Raw genomic sequence first — 21,308 nt, forward strand, 5'->3', positions numbered from 1 at the left:
CAGTATTATGGGAGGAGAATGAGGGTGAGTCAGGTGACTTGAGGGAGGGCGTGAGTGGCTGGCTGGTACACGGCGGTCACTCCTCATTACTTTTTGACTCATAATAGCAACTTAGTGGTTCGTTATGGTGAACAGAACATGCAGATACTTATATATAACCTGTGTATATAGTGTAATAACCGACAAAGTATTTGTTCACTGTTTGATGAACATAATTGAATCAACAAAATGCACACCATATTTTTGAGTACAGCAATGATTCACTCATTTTATTATATAAATATATCACACTACACACTATTGAATAATATTACAGCAAAAAATCTACGAAAAATCAATCAGAAACATTGAAATAAATAGGTAATTATCTCTTTGTGGCAACTCCGACCTGACAGCTGGCGATCAACAGACTGCCTGGGACGCACGCTAAGTCAGCGCCTATTTTTTGCTAGAATGCCCCGCCCTATAGCGGGCAATATATGCCACTTACGATTTTGTTTTTTCCCGTGATCAGTGAACACAAATTAACAGGTTAGGCAGAAAAAATATATATTTTTTTTTTTTTGGTATGCGCCTGTGGGTGTCAAATGGTATATAGCTATGCGCCATTTAAGGGTTAAGAAGCACATCAACAAACTGGAAAAGGTGCAAAGACATGCTACTAAGTGGTTCCCAGAACTGAAGGGCAAGAGCTACTAGGAGAGGTTAGAGGCATTAAATATTCCAAAACTAGAAGACAGAAGAAAAAGAGGTGATATGATCACTACATACAAAATAGTTACAGGAATTTATAAAATCGATAGGGAAGATTTCCTGAGACCTGGAACTTTAAGAACAAGAGGTCATAGATTTAAACTAGCTAAACACAGATGCCGAAGAAATATAAGAAAATTCACTTTCGCAAACAGAGTGGTAGACGGTTGGAACAAGTTAGGTGAGAAGGTGGTGGAGGCCAAGACCGTCAGTAGTTTCAAAGCGTTATATGACAAAGAGTGCTGGGAAGATGGGACACCACGAGCGTAGCTCTCATCCTGTAACTACACTTAGGTAATTACATGATAAAAAACTACAACAAAAAACAAATAGAGAGGTAGAAATCCGAAGGAAGCAATCAAACAATCAATTTACTGCCGCGCCGGTCATCCGCGCAGCCCTCCCTTTCCCGGGAGGGGGAAGGGAGCCCCGGACCTCACCGTGCCGGCTGCCTTCAGTTCGTAAGCTAGTGTCAACCGGGATTGACGCTTCTCAGGCCTCAAATTCCTGGGCATAGTTTGCCTCGTGTGGCGTTCTCTGCGGTCTTTGTGTGGTGTGCGGTGGCCAGGAGTATCTCATCAGTGCCGGGGCTGCTTACACTTAGGGGTTTCCTTCCCTAGACGCCCTGTGAGTACTGCCCCTGCGTGTCAGGGTTATCTTCCTTGGGGCGTTCGGGAACCGCTCCCGTAGGGGTTCTTGCTGCTCGGCATTTGCCTCATCCTTGGGGCCAGCTAGGGCTTGGGACCCTTGTTTGGCCTTGGGAAGGGATTGGTGTTGTGCTGGTTAGGGCGTCAAGGTGTTGCGCGAACTGCCAACTAAGCGGCGACCGGTTTCTGTTGCCTCTGGAGACGGTGTACTTTTGCGGGGTTTTCTTTTGTTTTGTTTTTGTTTGCCTGGTGAAGGTTCTGCCTCGTGGGTCTATAGTTCTCCTGATATTGTTTTGGTGGCCCTCTGCTAGGCCCCCCGTGCTTGTACACGTCCCAGGGGATTTTCTGTGTTATCATCTACCCTTGTTTTATTTGGGTTTCTTAACCAGTTAGAAACACTTTGCCCGGGCTTCCTGTAGTTGTTACCCTACGGGCCCTGGAAACCCCTGTCGGGGTTCTGGGACCCATGGATGCGTCTCCCGAGTTTCAGCCTGCCTTGTGCAGGTTTGAAGGTTGCAGTGTGCCCTTGTCTCAGGGTGACAGTCACCTGTTTTGCCTCCGTCAGTTGGGTCAACGACACCTTTGACACAGAGTCTTGCGAATCATGTTCTCTGCTTGTGCTCCAGTTTTACTCTGAGGATGTTCCTGTTAGGGTACAGGCAGCACCAGCATTGCATGTTAGGTTTAGGTTATTGCAACGTGCTAGGTTGGTTTCCCACCCGGAAGCCCCGAGGCTGCCCCATTTTGGTTTTGGGGCCCCTGACCTTGGGGCGTTAGTCGCTTTGGCTTTGGCTCCTGCCGCACCCCCTGGTCCTTCCCGCACCACCTGGTCCTTCCCGCACCACCTCCTCTTGTGTCCAGCTCCAAAACATCTGAGGGTTTCGGCCTCTGCACAGGGTTTAGTTGGTAAAGAGACTCGGGCTGCCTCGGGGGCTGCCCCATCCGGGTCGAGGACGGAGGCATTTGAGTCGGTTCCTCCTGCCGAGGCTTTTGGGTCCCACCAGCAGACCCCCCTTCTTGTCTGCCTTGGCCTTGGACTCTGCCTTTTCTTCAGGGGTAGAGGGTTTTGAGGACGGCTCTGCCCCGGGTCCCGACGTGGGGGATCCTAGGGCTGGGGAGGAGTCAACTTGGGGCCTTGGGCCCCCTGTAATTACCTAAGTGTAATTACCTAAGTGTAGTTACAGGATGAGAGCTACGCTCGTGGTGTCCTGTCTTCCCAGCACTCTTTGTCATATAACGCTTTAAAACTACTGACGGTCTTGGCCTCCACCACCTTCTCACTTAACTTTTTCCAACCGTCTACCACTCTATTTGCGAAGGTGAATTTTCTTATATTTCTTCGGCATCTGTGTTTAGCTAGTTTAAATCTATGACCTCTTGTTCTTGAAGTGCCAGGTCTCAGGAAATCTTCCCTGTCGATTTTATCAATTCCTGTTACTATTTTGTATGTTGTGATCATATCACCTCTTTTTCTTCTGTCTTTTAGTTTTGGCATATTTAATGCCTCTAACCTCTCCTCGTAGCTCTTGCCCTTCAGTTCTGGGAGCCACTTAGTAGCATGTCTTTGCACCTTTTCCAGTTTGTTGATGTGCTTCTTAAGATATGGGCACCACACAACTGCTGCATATTCTAGCTTTGGCCTAACAAAAGTCGTGAACAATTTCTTTAGTATATCACCATCCATGTATTTAGTATATCGCCATCCATGTATTTAGTATATCGCCATCCTGTGACCCCACTTGGGTGCTTTTGCCTTCCTCGCGGGGCTTATTGTTGCAGGGGTAGGGATTTTCTTTCCCCCCATCCGGTCGGCGGGGTTTTTCGTGTTGGTTGAAGCCTAGTTTCCGAACTGAAAGGAGCTGGCACGGTAAGGTCCGGGGCACCCCCCCCCTCCCTCTCCCGGGGAGGGGCTCTCCGCGGACGAGGCAGTAAATGATTGTTTGATTGTTTTCTTGGGATTGTAGGGAGTACCCCGGTCGATGGCAGATAAGGAAAACCCCCAACTATAATGGGGTTTTCCAGGGCCATTGCTTCCTGAAACCTCTCTGAAGGGGCCAGGTTCTGGCGCTGGTCCCTGGTAGGTCTGAACTCCATAGCTAATGTCCCGGTCTAACATAACATACATTATCCCGATAAGCTCCAGGAAGCCTTTGGGGCTCACCCAGAAAATGGCGTTTCATTACATTCAACGCTGGTTTTATGCGGTGCTGGCGGAGCTGCTTCGGCTTGCTTTCGGACTTTCATTTGTGCCGTTCGTAAGCTGTCTCGTGCTTGTTTCACCTTCGGCCTGTTTTTGCGCTGCTTGAGCCGTCCTGGTCATTGGACAGAGTGCTCTTTTCTTGTCAATTTCTTGTGGCCCCTTCGGTTCCGGTTGGTTTTTCGATGGCTCTTTTCCGGTTGGCATTGGCCTCTAGGGGTCGGGTAGGTGAGCTTCATGCTCTTCTCCTGCGCAGGGGTTTTCTGCCCCTTCAGTCGGGCTGATCGGTTTCGTCATCTGTTGCCTTCTACTTTTCTGGCGAAAAATGAGACTGCTGCTTTCCGAAGGGGTCCTTGGGTTGTTGATGCTTGGTTGGTTGGGCCGGGAGTGCATTTTGTTTTTGTCTAATTAAGGCTCTCCAGCCTGCGGTCTATCTCCGTGCCCGTGACGTCCACAAGTTCACAGCTCTTGCCGCCTTCTTTGGTACTGTGTCCTGGGAGGACGTTCGGGCACGGGAAATTTGCCGGTCGAACATGGTCCTTGGCTGTTTGTTACCTTGTGCACGTTCCTGGGCCTAGTCGGGCCTGTGTCGCTTTGGGTTGGTATATGCGACCTGTTGTCTCGACTTCGGGTTGAGTAGTCTGCGCCGACCGTCTCCCGGGTCAGTTCCTATTCTTTTCCTCTGTGGGTAGTTAGCTCTGGGGAGCCGTAGGGGCTCCCCCAGAAAACCAGCATTGAATGTAATGAAACTCCATTTTCTGGGTGAGTCCCAGAGGCTCCCCGGATTCCCTCCCTCCCTCCAGCCAGCAGTTTTTCGCATGTTTTGACATCCAGCCTCAGAACTGTGGTATGGATCGCCGGCGTGGTAGGTCTGGGGCCACCTCTTCCCCCTCCCAGGGAGGGGGGAACTGCGCAGACAGCATTGCGATAATGGGTGACATCATACTAGTTTGCTCGTTTTTGTTTGGGGAGTTCTATCCACTCGTTCGGTTTTTGGTTGCAATTTTCACCAGAATAGGGGTTTGTTTTGGGACGCCTACCTTTCTGGGTGCCTAACCCAGTCGATGGCAGACATAGAATGCTTCCAACCACACGGGGGTTTCTATAGGCCATTGCTCCCCTTGCCTCTCTGAGGGGGCCAGGTTCTGGCTTGTGGTCCCCGGTAGGCCCATAAGAACTCCGTACACATGACTGATGCCAAAGTCTGACATTAGCATATCACCCTGGTAAGCTCCGGGGAGCCTCCGGGACTCACCCAGAAAATGGCGTTTCATTACATTCAACGCTGTTTTTCTGGGGGTAGAGCCCCATCAGCTCCCCGGAGCTATCCCAGGCTGATATGCTAATGTCAGACTTTGGCATCAGTCATGTGTATGGAGTTCTTAGGCCTACTGGGGACCACGGCCAGAACCGGGGCCCCCTCAGAGAGGCAAGGGGAGCAATGGCCTATAGAAGTCCCCGTGTGGTTGGAAGCATTCTATGTCTGCCATCGACCGGAACAGGCACCCAGAAAGGTAAGCGCCTCAAAACAAACCCCTATTCTGGTTAAAATTGCTACCAAAAGCCGAACTAGTGGATAGAACTCCCCAACCGAAAACAAGCAAACTAGTGTGACGTCACACACCGCCGCGCCTCTGTCTGCGCAGCTCCACCCTCCCCGGGAGGGGGAAGGGGGAGCCCTAGACCCTCCACGCCGGCTACCCACACCTGAGTTCTTGAGGCTGATGCTATAGGCGATAGTCGTGTGCTCTGGCTCCGGTGTCGCTACTGCACTGTGCTTTGCGTGTGGTGTTGGTTTTGTGGGTGCGAGAGCCAGGAGTTATCTTCAGTACTCAGGCTGCATGCGCCTAGGGCTGCCTTCCCTAGATGCCCTGTAAGTACTGCCCTTGGGGCTTGAGGCCACCTTCCACAGGCTCCTCGGGGTCTGCCTCTTCTGGTCCGTTTTACCTTTCGGTTTTTCGGCCGCCTGTTGGGCTCTTGGGTGTTCTGTTCTCCCTTGTTACCGGCAGGTAAGAGGCAGTTTGCACTGGTAGGGGCGCAGGGTGCTGCTCAGCTTGTATTCCCGACATCGCAGCCGGCTCTGTTCCTTGGGGTTCGCTGTCCTCTTGCGGGGTTTTGTTTTTCTTTTTCTTTTTGCCTGGTGGGGGGTTCTGTCATTTTATTCAGTTTGTTTTTGCCCTTCCACTGTTCTCCTCGGTGGCAGGGGTTCTCCCCTGCTAGGTCCCCGTGAGTGTACACGTCTCTGGGGTTCAGCTATAGAAGTTTGCTTGGTAGTTTTGGGCGCCGGTTTGCAGCACCCAGCCTGGGACTACCTGAGCGCGAGTCCTCTTAAAGTAAACGCTCAGGACCCTGGGAATCCCCTAGGGGCGCGTGGGTCCGATGGATGTGACCCCGGAGTCCCCACTCGCTGTGTGCGAGTTTGAGGGTTGCTCGGTCCCCTTGTCTCAGGGTGACCCTCATTGTTTTTGCCTCTGCCACGCTGCCTATTGGGTCGGTGATCCTTTCGACCCTGAGTCCTGTGAGTGTTGCTGCTTGCTTGTGACTCAATTTACCCAATCCTCTGATAATTCTATTCGGGTACAGGCGGCGCGTGCATTGCAGTCTAGGTTTCGTCTGTTGCAACGCGCTCGGTTGGTTGCTCACCCAGATGCCCCAGGGCTGCCCCGCTTTGCTTTTCGAGACCTGGACTTGTGGGTGGGGGTCACTTCGATCCTGGTTCAGTCCGCACCTCCTCGTCCTTCCTCTTCTGTTCGTTCTGGTCCCCCCCCCCCCCTGCTTCCGGCCCCGAAGCGTCTGAGGGTTTCGGGGTCGGAGCAGGGGTTACTTGATCTCGAGACTCGGGCAGCTTCGGGGGGTGCCCCTTCCGGGGGGGCGGCAGAGGCATTCGAGTCTTGTCTCTCTGCCGAAGCTTTTGGGTCTGACCAGTGGGCCCCCCTTCCTCCAGCTTTTCCGGCTGCTCTGTCCTTGTCTTGTGGGGTCGGGCTTGGGGAGAGGACTCGGCCTCGGGTCCTGTGGTGAAGGACCTCGAGGCTGGGGAGGGGCTGACTTGGGGGCCTTGGGCCCCGCTGGACCCCGCCTGGGTTTTTCTTCCCTCTGAGCGGGGCTTATTGTTACAAGGAGTGGGGTTTTCTTTTCCCCCCTCTGCGTACGAGCTGGATTTGGTGTCGGCCCCTCCCGGGTTCGGTTCCGTGTTCTCCCGGGTACGTCGGTTCCGTTCTTCCGGAGGTTTTCGGCTTATCGCATCCAACCTGGTGTGGTGTGAGCGGCCTTTGCAGCTTACCTCCTGCGTGACCCGGATTATGCCTCGGAAATGGATCCGTCCGAATTCAGGTTTGGGACTTCGTTCCCTTTCTGGCTCTGTTACGAGGTTCCGGAGTCGTCCTGGCTAGCAGACTGCCCCTTGTTTGTTCTGGATTCCTGGCATTCCTTCTGTTGTTCCCGCACGCTGGAGTGGCGGGAAGCTTCCACGGTGCTTCAGGTTTTCCTGGGGGGCGAGCTTGAGTACCTGAATGAGTGCTTGTTTGCCCCTGCCCTTCCCCACGATGTAGGCGTTATTCAGCTCCATGTGCAAGTTCCCACCCTTTCGGCGGCACTCGTTGTGGAGGACTTGCGCGCCCGGGGCCTTTTGGCTTCGGCCTTGCAGTTCTTTTCCCTTCTGGAGCTGTCTTCGGATTTGCTCGTGGAGGATGTGAGGACGTTTGGGTTTGTCCCGGGGTCCTTCACCTTGTCCTCGGCTGCGCATTCGTCAGCTGCTTTTTTGAAGCTGTTCACGCCGATTTTGCAGGATGCGGTTTCCCTGTTTTATGCTTCCCGTCTCGCGTGTCGGCAGACGGTGCTGGGTTCCTCTGTGGAATCTGCTTGGGCTCTGGCTCTTAGGCGTTCTTCACCTTTTTGTCCTCTTCTGTTTGAGGAGTCGGCCGTGGCGCAGTTTATTCAGGCTGTGTCGGCGGCTTGTCATCCGATGTCGGACTTGTTAGTTTTCCGGGGGTCCCGGGGTGGGTCTTCCTGGAGAGGTCGTGCCAGGGCTCGGGGTTCCTCTGGTCGTGGTAGGCCTCTGGTGTCAGGTTCGGGTTTTGCTCCTCCTGCGGACCCTCCCTCGTCTGGTCGGCGCGGTGTTCACGCTGTGCGGGGTTCTGGGTCTCGTAAGGGTCGCCGGCCCTTTCGCGGTTTGCCCCATTGATGGGGCGATGGGGGGGCGGCTTGCACTGTTCGCCCGCGCCTGGTCCCACGATTCATGGGCCTTTCAGGTCGTGTCTCGCGGCCTGCGGTGGCGTTGGGTGGCCCCTCCCCCCTTGGGGGGGGTCGGGGCTGGCAGGGCAGGTTTCTTTCCCTGCGCTCTGTCGAGTCGTCTTGGAGTGGGTACGCTTAGGCGTCGTCGAAACAATGTCGTCCCTCAGATGGGTTTCCCGTCTGTTTCCGGCTCCGAAACGGGACTGCGCGGACCTGCGGTTCATTCTGGACTTGTCCCGTCTGAACCCCTGGATTCATTGCCCCTCCTTTCGGATGACTACGCCTTCTCGGGTTCGGCTCCTCTTGGAGCCGGGAGCTTGGATGGTGTCCCTGGACCTCCGGGACGCTTATTGGCATGTCCCGATTCATCCACGGTTCAGGGACTGGCTCGGTTTTGTTGTGGGGCGTCTGAGTTCCCGCTTTCGTTGTCTCCCGTTCGGGTTGAACCTGGCACCTCGCGTGTTCACGCGCTCTACACGGGTTGTAATTACCTAAGTGTAATTACCTAAGTGTAGTTACAGGATGAGAGCTACGCTCGTGGTGTCCCGTCTTCCCAGCACTCTTTGTCATATAACGCTTTGAAACTACTGACGGTCTTGGCCTCCACCACCTTCTCACTTAACTTGTTCCAACCGTCTACCACTCTATTTGCGAAGGTGAATTTTCTTATATTTCTTCGGCATCTGTGTTTAGCTAGTTTAAATCTATGACCTCTTGTTCTTGAAATTCCAGGTCTCAGGAAGTCTTCCCTGTCGATTTTATCAATTCCTGTAACTATTTTGTATGTAGTGATCATATCACCTCTTTTTCTTCTGTCTTCTAGTTTTGGCATATTTAATGCTTCTAACCTCTCCTCGTAGCTCTTGCCCTTCAGTTCTGGGAGCCACTTAGTAGCATGTCTTTGCACCTTTTCCAGTTTGTTGATGTGCTTCTTAAGATATGGGCACCACACAACAGCTGCATATTCTAGCTTTGGCCTAACAAAAGTCATGAACAATTTCTTTAGTATATCGCCATCCATGTATTTAAATGCAATTCTGAAGTTAGAAAGCATAGCATAGGCTCCTTGCACAATATTCTTTATGTGGTCCTCAGGTGATAGTTTTCTATCTAGAACCACTCCTAGATCTCTTTCTTTATCAGAATTCTTTAAAGATTTCTCACATAATATATAGGTTGTGTGGGGTCTATGTTCTCCTATTCCACATTCCATAACATGACATTTATTAACATTAAATTCCATTTGCCAAGTGGTGCTCCATATACTTATTTTGTCTTGTGGTGGCTCAATTGCGTCTCCTAGGTGTTCGGGTGTTGGCCTACCTCGACGACTGGCTGGTTTGGGCTCCCAGCCAGTCAGCTTGCTTGCTAGCCAGGGATTTGGTTCTTTCCCAGCTCGCCGAGTTCGGGTTCTTGGTGAACTGGAAGAAGTTCCATCTGGTTCCCTCTCAGGTTCGGACTTGGCTGGGTCTTGTTTGGGACTCTCGAACCGCCTCCTTGTCTCTCCCTCCTTGTCTCTCCTGCGGCTGCAGTCCCGCCTTCGTCTGTTTCTGGAGGGCCCTCGGGTCACCCAGCGGTTGCTCGAGGGGCTGTGCGGGAGCCTGAACTTTGCAATGGTGGTCTACCCGCTGGGTCGGGTTTGACTTCGACAGCTGTTCTGGTTCCTTTGGTGTTCCCCCTTCCGCCTCTCGCGATTGCAGAGTTCGACTCCCGGGGGCCTTGCGTCGGTTGCTGTGTCACCGGCTTCTTCTTCGGGTTTTTTGGGGTTCAGTGCCTTGGCGCCTATCCGAGCCCTCGCTCGATGTGTACACGGATCTGTACGTCGTCTCTCGGCTGGGGTTTTGTGACCAGTGCTCACCAGGCCGGCCAAGGGCGTTGGGATCCGTCCTTCCGTCGAGCTCACAGCACAGTGCGGGAGTTCGCGGCAGTGTGGTTTGCTCTGGGGAGGATTCGGGTGGCCAGCGGTTCGACGATTCGGCTCCATTCGAGCTGCTCTCCGGTGGTTCATTGCCTGAACAGCGGGGGTTCGATGCGGTCCTTGTCTCTTTGGGGTTGGTCGCTTCGGGTGACTCTGCTGAGTTCTCGGGGTTTGGCTCTCCTGGCGGTTCACGTACGGGGCGTGTCCAACGTCTTGGCCAATGCCCTGTCTCTCTTCGTTCCCCTCTCCACGGAGTGGACGGTAGACGACGAGTCCTTCCGTTGGCTTTGCCAGACGTTCGGGCACCCCGAGGTGGACCTCTTTATGTCGGCGTGGTCGCGGCGTCTTCCCGTTTATGCGGCGCCCTTCCCCGATCGCAAGGCCGTCGGGGTCGATGCCTTTCGGCTAGACTGGTCAAGGTTTGGGTTCCTGTACCTCTTTTCCCCGGTTCGGCTGTTGCTCCAGGTCCTGATTCGCTTAGAGACTTACCAGGGTAGAGTTGTCCTTCTGGCCCCTTGGTGGCTGGCCCAGCCTTGGTTTCAGGCGCTGGTTGCTCGGTGACCGAACCCGAGGGTTTTCCCGCGGCTCAGCCTCTTTCAGCAGATTGGGCCGGTACGTCACGTGGCTGGTTCGATCTTCTCCTTGAGTCTTCGCGTATGGGTTTTTTGACTCGAGTCTATCATCATCTCTATGGTGATTAGGTGGCCTCCTTGTTGGTGTCCCACCTGAGGGCTTCTTCTCGGCGGCAGTATGAAGTTTCCTGGCGGTCCTTCCATTTCTTTTTGCGTCTTCGTCGTGTTAGTTCCTTGTCTGTTCAGGTGGTCTTGTCCTTCCTCTCGTGGTTGTTTCAGGACCGTCATCTTATGCCTAACACTGTCGTCTCGTATCGTGCGGCGCTGGCGGAGCCGCTTCAGCTTGCTTTCGGTATCGGTGTTACGTCTGCTCCGTTACGCAAGCTGTCTCGTGCGTTGTTTCACCTCCGGCCTGCTCATGCGTCACCTGAGCCGTCCTGGTCTTTGGACAAAGTGCTCGCTTTCCTTTCGTCTCCTCGTTTCGTTGTGGCCCCTTCGGTCCAGGATTGTTTTTCCAAGGCTCTTGGAAAAACTTTTCTTGTTGGCTTTGGCCTCTGGGGGTCGGGTAGGGGAGCTTCATGCTCTCCTTCGGTGCAGGGGTTTCTGCTTTTTTGGTCGTGGTGATTGTTTTGTTCGTTTCCAGCCGTCTCCTTCTTTTCTGGCGAAGAATGAGACTGCTGCGTTCCGGAGGGGTCCATGGGTGGTTGATGCTTGGTTGGTCAGGCCGGAGGTGCATCATGTTTTGTGTCCGGTTGCGGGGCTTCGCTGTTATTTGCACGCCACGGCTTCTGTGTCCGGGGACGCGCTGTGGGTTGATCCGGTTTCCCTTCTTCTCTGTTCGCGGGTTCGGGTCTCCCAGGTCGTCCGCAGGGTTATTAAGTCCAGCCAGCCTGCGGTCTATCCCCGTGCCCATGACGTTCGTAATTTCGCGACTCTTGCTGCCGTCTTTGGGAATATGTCTTGGTCTGATATTTGGGCGTTGGGATTTTGGTGATCGAACAGGGTCCTGGCTGCTCGTTACCTTGCGAATGTCCCTGGGCCCCATCGGACCTGTGTTGCTTTGGGTCGCCGGTTGCAGCCAGTTGTCTCTGCTTCGAGTTGAGGAGTGAGCGACGACCCGGGTAAGTCCCTCTTTTTCCGTCTGTGGGTAGTTAGCTCCGGGGAGCCGATGGAGCTCCCCCCAGAAAACCAGCGTTGAATGTAATGAAATGCCATTTTCTGGGTGTGTCCCGGAGGCTCCCCGGCATCCCTCCCTCCCTCCAGTCCGCGGTTTTTCGCATTTTTAACATTCCAGCCTCAAGAACTGAGGTGTGGGTAGCCGACGTGGAGGGTCTGGGGCTCTCCCTTCCCCCTCCCAGGGAGGGGGGAGCTGTGCAGACAGCAGCGCGGCGGTGTGTGACGTCACACTAGTTTGCTTGTTTTCGGTTGGGGAGTTCTATCCACTAGTTCAGCTTTTGGTAGCAATTTTAACCAGAATACTGGTTTGTTTTGAGGCGCTTACCTTTCTGGGTGCCTTGTCCGGTCGATGGCAGACATAGAATGCTTCCAACCACACGGGGACTTCTATAGGCCATTGCTTCCCTTGCCTCTCTGAGGGGTTCTCGATTCTGGCCGTGGTCCCCGGTAGGCCTGAGAACTCCATACACATGACTGATGCCAAAGTCTGACATTAGCATATCAGCCTGGGATAGCTCCGGGGAGCCTCCGGGACTGACCCAGAAAATGGCGTTTCATTACATTCAACGCTGGTTTTTTATGTGCTTACAGTATGTGTATGTTTTGCTTTTATTGTGTGTGAAATGACTGTCATATGAGGACCTTTAATTTATGTTTAGACATCATGTTTTGTATGTATAGATGTCTTCTATTATTTGTGGATGTCATTTGTTGAAGACTAACAATTATTTCAGATAGCTAGTGGAAAATTGGCCACAAAACACTATACCGAGGGTGGTGAGGAGTCATTAGCCAAGCGTAAAAGCCCAAACAAAATAGAGCAACCCTCATTGCCCTTGCATTTCAGACCCGCAGATCTATCAAAAGTGGTAAAGGTATGTAAGATTACTTTGTTAGAGTGCAATTTTCATCTTTAATTTACTATGATATTTTAAATAATAATTCCAACTTTTAATATAATGAAAGATTTCTTTGTGGGGAACCCCCCCTCCTAAAACCAGCGTTGAATGTTATGGAACGCCATCTTCTGGGTGAGACCCGGAGGCTTCCCGAGCTATCCAGGCTGATATGAATGTATTAGACCCTGGCATCAGTCAAAGCGAAGGAAGTTCTAAGGCCTACCGGGGACCACAAGCCAGAAGCTGGTCCCCTCAGAGAGGCACAAGGAGCAATGGCCTATTGAAAGCCCTGTGTGGTTGGAAGCATTCTATATCAGCCATCGACCGAGTCAGGTGCCCAGAAAAGTAAGCGCCTCAAAACAAACCTCAATTCTGATTAAGAAATTGCTACTGAAAGCTGAACTAGTGAACAGAACTCCCCAAATGAAAACAAGCAAATGAGCATGACGTTACCACATCACTGCACTGCTGTCTGCGCAGCTTCCCCCTCCTGGGGAGGGGGGAGCTGAAAAAAAATGCTAATCGGAGGAAGGGTTGCTGTGTAGCCTCCAGGTCTCACCCAGAAAATGGCGTTTCATTACATTCAACGCTGGTTTTCTTAGGGGGGGAGTCCCTTCAGCTCCCCAAAGCTACTTTCCCAAAAACAAACACAAGAGGGACTTACCAGGAAACGGTCGGCACTCGCACCTCAACTCGAAGTTGAGACAACTTGCTGCAACCTCCGACCCAACACGACACAGACCCAACACGACACAGACCCAACTAGGCCCAGGAACACTAAAAAGGTAGCGAGCGGCCAGGACCCTGTTCAACCTCCAAAACCCCCCGCCCGAATGTCAGCCCAAGACATGTAACCAAAAACAGCAGCCAATGCAGCAAACTTATGAATGCCATGGGTACGGGGATAGACCACAGGCTGGCTGGACCGAATAACTCTGCAGACAATCTGAGAGACCCGAACCCTGAGAGACCCAAACCCTGAGAGACCCAAACCCTGAGAGACCCGAACCCTGGAACAGGGAAGAAGAGAAACCGGGTCAACACGAAGTGCGTCCCCGGCCACAGTGGCCGTGACGTGCAGGTAGCGGCTGAGAGTTGCGACCAGACACAACACATAGAGGCGGAGACAAATGGGCAGAGTCTCTTTTACCCTGATGCTCCTGTTACCTAGCAGTGAATAGGTACCTGGGAGCCAGATATCTGCTACGGGCTGCTTCCTGGGGGTTTGAAACAAAAAGGAGGCCTGGTTGAGGACCAGGCTACGGGGACGCTAAGCCCCGAAATCATCTCAAGGTAGCCCCAAGATATGATGCACCCCAGCCAAACAAACCAAGCATCAACAACCCAAGAACCCTTTCAGAAAGCAGCAGTCTCACTCTTTGCTAGAAAAGGAGATGGCTCCAAACGAACAAACCTACCACCAGGACCAAAAGAGCAGAAACACCTGCACCCGACCCCCCAGAGGCAAATGCCAACAAGAAAAGGGCCTTGGAGAAACTTTCCTGAACTGAAGGAGCCACCACAAACTGAGGGGAAGAGAGAAAAGAGAGCACCCGATCCAAGAACCAGTTCAGGCGGCACATGCGCAGTCCGCAGGTGAAACAACGCCCGAGACAGCTTGCGGAATGATGCAGATGTAACATCAATACCGAACGCAAGCTACAGTGTCTCCGCCAGTGCCGCACGATGCAAGGCGACAGTATTCAGCATAAGATGATGGTCCTGGAACAACCACAAAAGGAAGGACAAAACAACACGTACAGAGACTGAAGTAAACCGATGAAGGGACCAGAAATACCGGAAGGACTGCCAGGAAACTTCATACTGCCGCCGAGATGAAGCACGCAGGTGGGACACCATCAACGAAACCACCTGCTAACCATACAAGTGGTGACAGACTCGAGTCAGAAAGACGAGATGTGAAGTGAAGATCAGAGGAGAAGATCGAACCAACCACATAACGGAATGATCCGATCTGCTGAAAGAGGCAGGGCCGAAGGAAGACCCCTGGGTTCAGATGCCGAGCAAGCAGCGCCTGAAACCAAGGCTTGGTTGGCCACCAAGGAGCCAAAGAGGACTACTCTCCCTTAGTAAGTCTCTAAGCAAGCTAGGACCTGGAGCAACAGCTTAACCGGGACGAAGAGGTACAGGTAACCCCACCTCGACCAGTCCTGCCGCAAGGCATTGGCCCCAATGGCCTCACAGTCGTGGAAGGGCACCACATATACCAGGAGACACCTTGACCACGCTGATGCGAAGAGATCTATCTCCAGGAGCCATTACATCTGTCAGAGTCAACTGAATGAGTCGGCATCGACCGTCCATTCTGTGGCCAGGGGAATGAACCAAGACAGGCTGTCCGCCAGGACGTTGGATACCCCCCGAACATGAATAACGAGGAGAGCCAAACCCCAAGAACTCAGCAGACGAGTCACACGAAGCGACCAGCCCCAAAGAGCAAAGGATTGCATTGAACCAACTTGGTTCAGGCAATGAACCATTGTGGAGCAGTCTGAACGGAGCCGGATCATTAATCTGTGAGCAACTAGAACGCTCTAAAGTGACATCCACACTGCTGCAAACTCCCGCATTGTGCTATGGGCCGGACGGAAGGATGAACCCCCACCACCCCTGGCTGGCCTGGAGAGAACTGGTCACAAAGCCCCAGCCTAGAGACGATGTGTCCATGAACGCATTGAGCAAGGGCATGGGTAGGCACCAAGGCACTGAACCCTGAAAAATCCGAAGAGGAAGATGGCGACCCAACAGCTGACGCTGGCACCCGAAGCCTGAATACAGCAATCGTGAGAGAGAAGGAAAAGACGTCCTCGAAGAAACCAGATCAGCTGACGAAGCTAAACCCCCAACCCGGCAGGTAGAACATCACGGCAAAGTTCAGGCTCCCGCACAAACCCTTGAGCAATCGTTAGGTGACCCGGGAGCCCCCAAAAACAGGCATAGGTGGGACTGCAGCGAAGCAGAGACTCCATGGGGAGAGGTAAGGAAGAAGTCCGAGAGTCCCACACAAGACCCCCGAACCTGAGAGGGAGCCAGATGGGACTTCCTCCAGTTCTCCAGGAACCCGAACCCAGCGAGTTCAGAATGAACCTTAGGTCCGCACTGTATTGTTTCGGGACTAGAAACAGATGGGAAACCCACCTGAGAGATGTCATCGTTTCGACCACGCCCAAGCGCACCCACTCCGAGATGAACCGACAGAACGCAGGAAAAGTTTCTGCCCCACCAGCCCCGAACACCCCCCCCCCACCCCTGCCCCCGAAGGAGGAGGGGCCACCCAACGACCTGAAAGGTCCACAAATCATGGGACCAGGCATGAGCAAACAGAGCGAGCCTCCCCCATCCCTCGCTCCATCAATGGGATAAACCGCAAAAGAGCCGACACCCCTTACGTGAACCCGACCTTCGCACAGAGCAATCACCGCGCAGATCAAACGAAAACGGTTCCGAAGGCTGTGCCTGCCCGAAACTGGCACCACTGGCCTACCCCGGCGGGAGGAACCCCTGGCTCTGGCACAACCCTTCCTGGGAAGACCTCCCACGCCCGCCTCCCCCCCCCCCCAAGAACTAACAAGTCCGACATTGGACGACAACTGGAAGAAGTCGCCTGCAGATACTGCCCAACCACAGAGTCCGTAAACAGCAAGGAACAAGAAGGCGATGAAAACCTATGAGCCAGGGCCCAAGCAGACTCCAAGGAGGTCCCAAGCACCGCCTGCCGACATGCAAGACAATAAACAGAAAACAAACACTGCATCCCGCAGGATCAGCGCGAACAGCTTCACCAGGGCATATGATGCACGCGCTGCCGAGACCAAGGCACCAGACCCAGGAACAGCCGGTTTGGCTGATACATTCATATCAGCCCAGATAGCTCGGGGACCCGAAGGGGCTCTCCCCAGAAAAACCAGTGTTGAATGTAATAAAACACGTATTTCTGGGTGAGCCCTAGTGACTCCCTGAAGCTATTATCACTGATTAAATGCCACACTACTTGGTGCCATCAGTCATGGAGTTCTTATTGGCTTACTAGGGATCACGAGTTAGAAACTGGTCCCCTCAGAGAGGTGCAGGGAGTGGTGGTCTTTGAACACTTTACATATAAAGTTAATCATGTCTGCCACTACCAGGAAAGCAACCAAAAAGTCAGAGAACCAAAATAAACCACTGCATGGTTATAAACAAGAAACGAGTATAAATCCTGCAAGCCAGAAGACACCTCCCTCCAGTTAATCATGAGGGAATGGCAAAACCCATGTCAAGCCCTTAGTGGAAACAAAGAACAGTCTGCCAGTCAGGATGACGCCAGGACCTCGTAACGCACCCAAAAGGGAAAGAAGAACCAAACTCAAAACAAGCTGGAACCATAACCAAGGCGTAATTCGGGTCACAAAGAAGGTAAGCATTAAAGGCTTCCCAAGCCTCTACTGGGGGAACACAGGAGGAAGGAAGCACCCAAAGACACTCAGAAATGAACCTGTACCTAACTCAAACTTATACTGGTATGAGGATTAAGATAACCCCTCATCCAGCAACAAGAGTGTCTCTTATGTTGAGACTTCGCAAAAGGCATGAAGGCCCAAAAAAGGGTCAAACAGGACTCAAAGGCCCAAAACTGATTCCTCCTGAGCCACATTAACCACAGACAAGGGCCCTGGGGTCGAGTTCTCACCCACCCCCACTGCCTAGGAAAAAAAAGCGGAGTCCAAGGAAAAGCTTTGGAGAAAGGAGTCGGCAGGGATGACCTAGAAGCTTACGTGCAATCGAGAGGCTTGACTTTTTCTGTACTCGTATTGGATGAACCACCCGTATGGTTCTTACTTCTGTTTGGCCTTGGGTAGAAGGTAGTATCGTTGCTGGCTGGGGTGCAAGGTACTGTGCAGCTGTCTGATATATGCATAGTGACTGGTTCTATTCCACGGAGATGTTGTGTTTTTGAGGGTTTTTTGTTTTGTTTTGCCTGGTTGGGGTCTGCCTGGTGTGGCTGTGGAGGCCACTTGAATGGTTTTGGTGGCCCTCTACTAGGTTCCCGTGCTTGCACACGTCACAGGGGTTCAGGTTTTAGTTTGTTTGCTTGGTAGCTCTGGGATAACCAGTTAGCAGTACCTTGCCTGGGATTCCCTTAGCAGTCAGCCTGAGTCAGCCTGACCAATGAGCCCCCACTGGGGCTCATTGGTCCTTTGGAGGAGACCTCTTGAGTCCCTCCTCGCTTCGTACGAGTTTGAAGGTTGCTCTGTCCCTTGGTCTCGGGTGACACTTGTTGTCTTTGCCTCCACCACACTTTCTGTTGGGTCAATGACACCTTTGACCCGGAGTCCTGTGAGGGGTGTTCCTTGCTTGTACTCCAGTACATCCAGTCCATTGATGTTGATATTTGGGTGAAGGCAGCTTCAGTGTTGCATGCATGGTTTAGGTTGCTGCACTGCATTAGGTTGGTTGCCTTTCTGGATGCCCAATATTGCTTAATCCTTCTCTTTCTCCCCCCCCCCCCCTCCCGGCTCCCAAACTTCTGTGGGATTTGGAATTGGGGCTGTGTTTTCTTGGTGGTGAGACTCAGGCGGCTTTGGGGACTGTCCCTTCTGGTTCGGCGGCAGAGGCATTCAAGCCTTTTCCTCCTGCCGGGGCCTTTGGGTCATGCCAGCGGGGCCACTTCATCCCTGCTTTTCCGGTGGTCTCTGCCTTTTCACCAGAGGCAGAGGGTTTGGAGGACGGCTCGGCCCCAGGGTTCTGACGTGGAGGTTCCAAAGGCTGGGGGAGGAGTTGACTTTGGGGGCTTGGGCCCCACTTGGACCCCACTTGGGTGTTGGTTCCCTCGGCGTGGGACTTGTTACAGGGGGAGGGGTTTTCCTATTTCCCCTTCCTGTACGAGTGTGATATGAGTTCAACTTCTCCATGGGTTCGATTCTGGGTTCTCTTGGGTTCCTCGGTTCCCTCCTCCTGGAGGTTTTCGGCCTCCCGCATCCCGCGGAGGGAGGTGGGGGAGGCTCTTGCAGCTTACCTCCTGTGAAACCTGGATTACGCTTCGCTAATGGGACCTTCTTCTTTTGAGTTTGGCTCCTCTTTTCCTTACCGGGTGCATTACAAGGGGCCAGAGTGTTCCTGGCTGGCAGACTGCTCAGTGTTTTCTTTGAGGCGTAGCATGCATTCTGTCGGACCCGCACGATTGATTGGCTGGAGTTGACTATGGTCGTTCAGGTTTATCTGGGGGCGAGTTTGAGCACCTCAATGTGTGTTCGCCCCTGTGTTTCCTCGTGATATCATTCAGGTGCAGCTTCACGTGCAGGATTCCTTCCTTGCGGCTAACAGTTGCCCTCAAGCTAGAGGACAAGGAGCAGGTAGGATGTGTCCGTCCTCCTGTTTGACATAGGACTAGACATAAGGTCTAGTCTTCAGTGCACCAAATAGGTCAGCTACAGCGGTACTAAGTGTGCACCTCCCCTCCTACCAACTGTGGTAGGCCATGGATGTGTGGATTGGCCAGAAATTAAGGCAGTAATTATTTATGTGGCAATATCGAGGCACGCTGAGGGGAGCATTGTGAGGTAGGTGGGCCGCCCCACAGTACCTGGGGCCCCAGGCACCACTCGTGTGTAAAATAGTCTTTGTGCCCTCCTTACCCAAGGTCGTGGTTTGTGTGTGCGACTGGTGTGTTTACACGAGAGACCGCCAGGACACCCCTCTACTGTATAGTGCCCCTACACTATGTGTGAGAACTGTGACCCCTAGTGCCTTGCAGGTGTCTATATGTGTATGTGTGCAGGGTAGAGTACAGTGTTGAAGACATACCACCCAAGACACATATGAAATGAGCCGCAGCAAATAGATGGATCGTGTAACGCTGTAACGCAAAGTCAGTCGAGACAACAAGTGAGCATGGCTAGTGTACCTGGGAACTGTAACAGCCTCCCTGGCGTGTGCTCCCTTCCCCATCTGCACCTGGGGACGTGGGGCCCCCAGGTGCAGATCCCCACCCGGGGCCCTCCAGTGAGGATCCCAACCCAGGGCCCTACAACAGTAATGGTGCAGGTGACTCTACAACAGAAGATCCGACTAGTCCAAAGCAGAAACAGCATGAAACGGGACAGGTTACAGCGACAGGGTGAGCAGCAACAGCCGCAGCAACATCAACAAAAACAACAACAACAATGACAAGACGAAGACAGTGAAAGGCACACCCTAATCTTTCCTGCAATGTGATTGACAGTAGCAGAGAAGTACAGATGGATTATTAAAGCCGTCCATGCCCACAGAGCGGTGTATCGCATAGAGAGCAGGTGTGTAGGTGGCAATGTCAGCACACGAGTGCAGGGTTACAGTGCCCTGAAGTACTTCACAGAGACCAGTCTCAAGTATCAAAGTAAGGATGTTAAATTGTTGGAAGCAAACCCACGGACAAGACAAACTAAAATCATAATCAGGAACTACAGTATTCATGTTGACGTGGAATTTCTCCAGGACTATGAAGAGATTGTTTGGGTAAAGCGCAACACTTTACTAGGGGGGACTGCCCAGAAATCAAGCAATTGCTATGTGGAAGGGAGACCTGCCCCAGTCATTAAAATACCAGGCATGAGGGCGTGCAAAGTGGAGAGGTATACTGTATTGGCAGCCCGTCCTTATGTGGCAACTGTCAACAGTGGGATCACATAACATGGCAATGTGATCATCCAATTAGGTGTGGGTGTTGCAGTGGCTCTCACGACACCAAGCAGTGTCTGGCCAAGCTTACACCGGATGGGGGGTGGCAAGGTAATACCTAAATGTGTCAACTGCAAACAGCCCCCATCATGCTTGGAACAGGTATTGCAGCAAGAAGCCTGACTGGTAGGGCTTGAGAAGGACACCGACGCGAACAGCAGGTGGACCAGTGAACAGGGGCGAGAATGGCTTCGTAAACAGTACCACAGCAAGCCAGGGTCCAGCCCGGGATCCAGCCCAAGGTCCAGCCTACCGTAGACAACAGCCTGGGGTAGTGGAGAAGTGACCCACCACCACCGCACACAGGCCCAACCAGACCCCTCTTCCTCTCACAAACCCACTCACCACTACCCCACTCACCACTACCCCACTCACCACTACCCCACTCACCACTACCCCACTCACCACTACCCCACTCACCACTACCCCACTCACCACTACCCCACTCACCACTAACCCACTCACCACTAACCCACTCACCACTACCTCACTCACTAACCCCAACCCTACCCCATTCAACAACCCCATTCCTGCCTCACCACCCATACCCCCTTACCCCTCTCAGTCAACCAGCTCTTCTGCCTCTCAGGCGACCCTTCCTCCCTCCCATTCTTCTCACCCCACCTACCACTCCTCCTCCTCCTCACTCACCAGTCAACACTTTACTGGATCCAGATAAAACAGTGCTGCCCGATATGGAAGCAATGATTACCCACATGATAAAAAATCACCCACTCATGCAAGAATTAATGACCAAGCAAAATAAACTGGAGAATACTCTATGTACAATCCAGAAGACTCAGGAGGACATACTTCAAATTCTGCAGGGCCTGCAACCTGCTGAACTCAGGCGAGTTCAGCAGGTTGCAACTTGGTGCATGAGGATGCAACACAAGCCACGGCACATAACAGCAGACTCAGTGCTATCGTTGTCCCAGTGAACACATCAACACCAGTGAATGCAACATCACTAGTGAACACATCAACACCAATGAACACACCATCACTAGTGAACACAACACCACCACCTCTGTCACAATGATAGACAGATGTGGGAAAACATCACCAAACTAATGAATAACATTCCTGAAGTACACAGGCTACAATTCACACAAAAACTTCCAGAAATATATGCAGAGTATATAAAAACAGCAACGAACTCTGAGCACAACCCAGGGACTGAGAATTTAGAGAGCAATA

General features: G+C 52.7%; 1 protein-coding gene across 1 annotated transcript in view; it reads left to right on the forward strand.

The window, feature by feature from the left end:
• DNAlig4 (DNA ligase 4) overlaps positions 1 to 21,308 on the forward strand; it is a 594,766-nt gene that overhangs the window by 405,160 nt on the left and 168,298 nt on the right. Inside the window, exon 14 of the mRNA XM_045745582.2 lies at positions 12,228 to 12,368. Within this exon, the coding sequence (XP_045601538.2) occupies positions 12,228 to 12,368 (141 nt within the window). The remainder of the gene's footprint in view (positions 1 to 12,227; positions 12,369 to 21,308) is intronic.

This window comes from Procambarus clarkii, chromosome 16, assembly GCF_040958095.1.
Source record: "Procambarus clarkii isolate CNS0578487 chromosome 16, FALCON_Pclarkii_2.0, whole genome shotgun sequence".
NCBI classification, from domain to species: domain Eukaryota; kingdom Metazoa; phylum Arthropoda; class Malacostraca; order Decapoda; family Cambaridae; genus Procambarus; species Procambarus clarkii.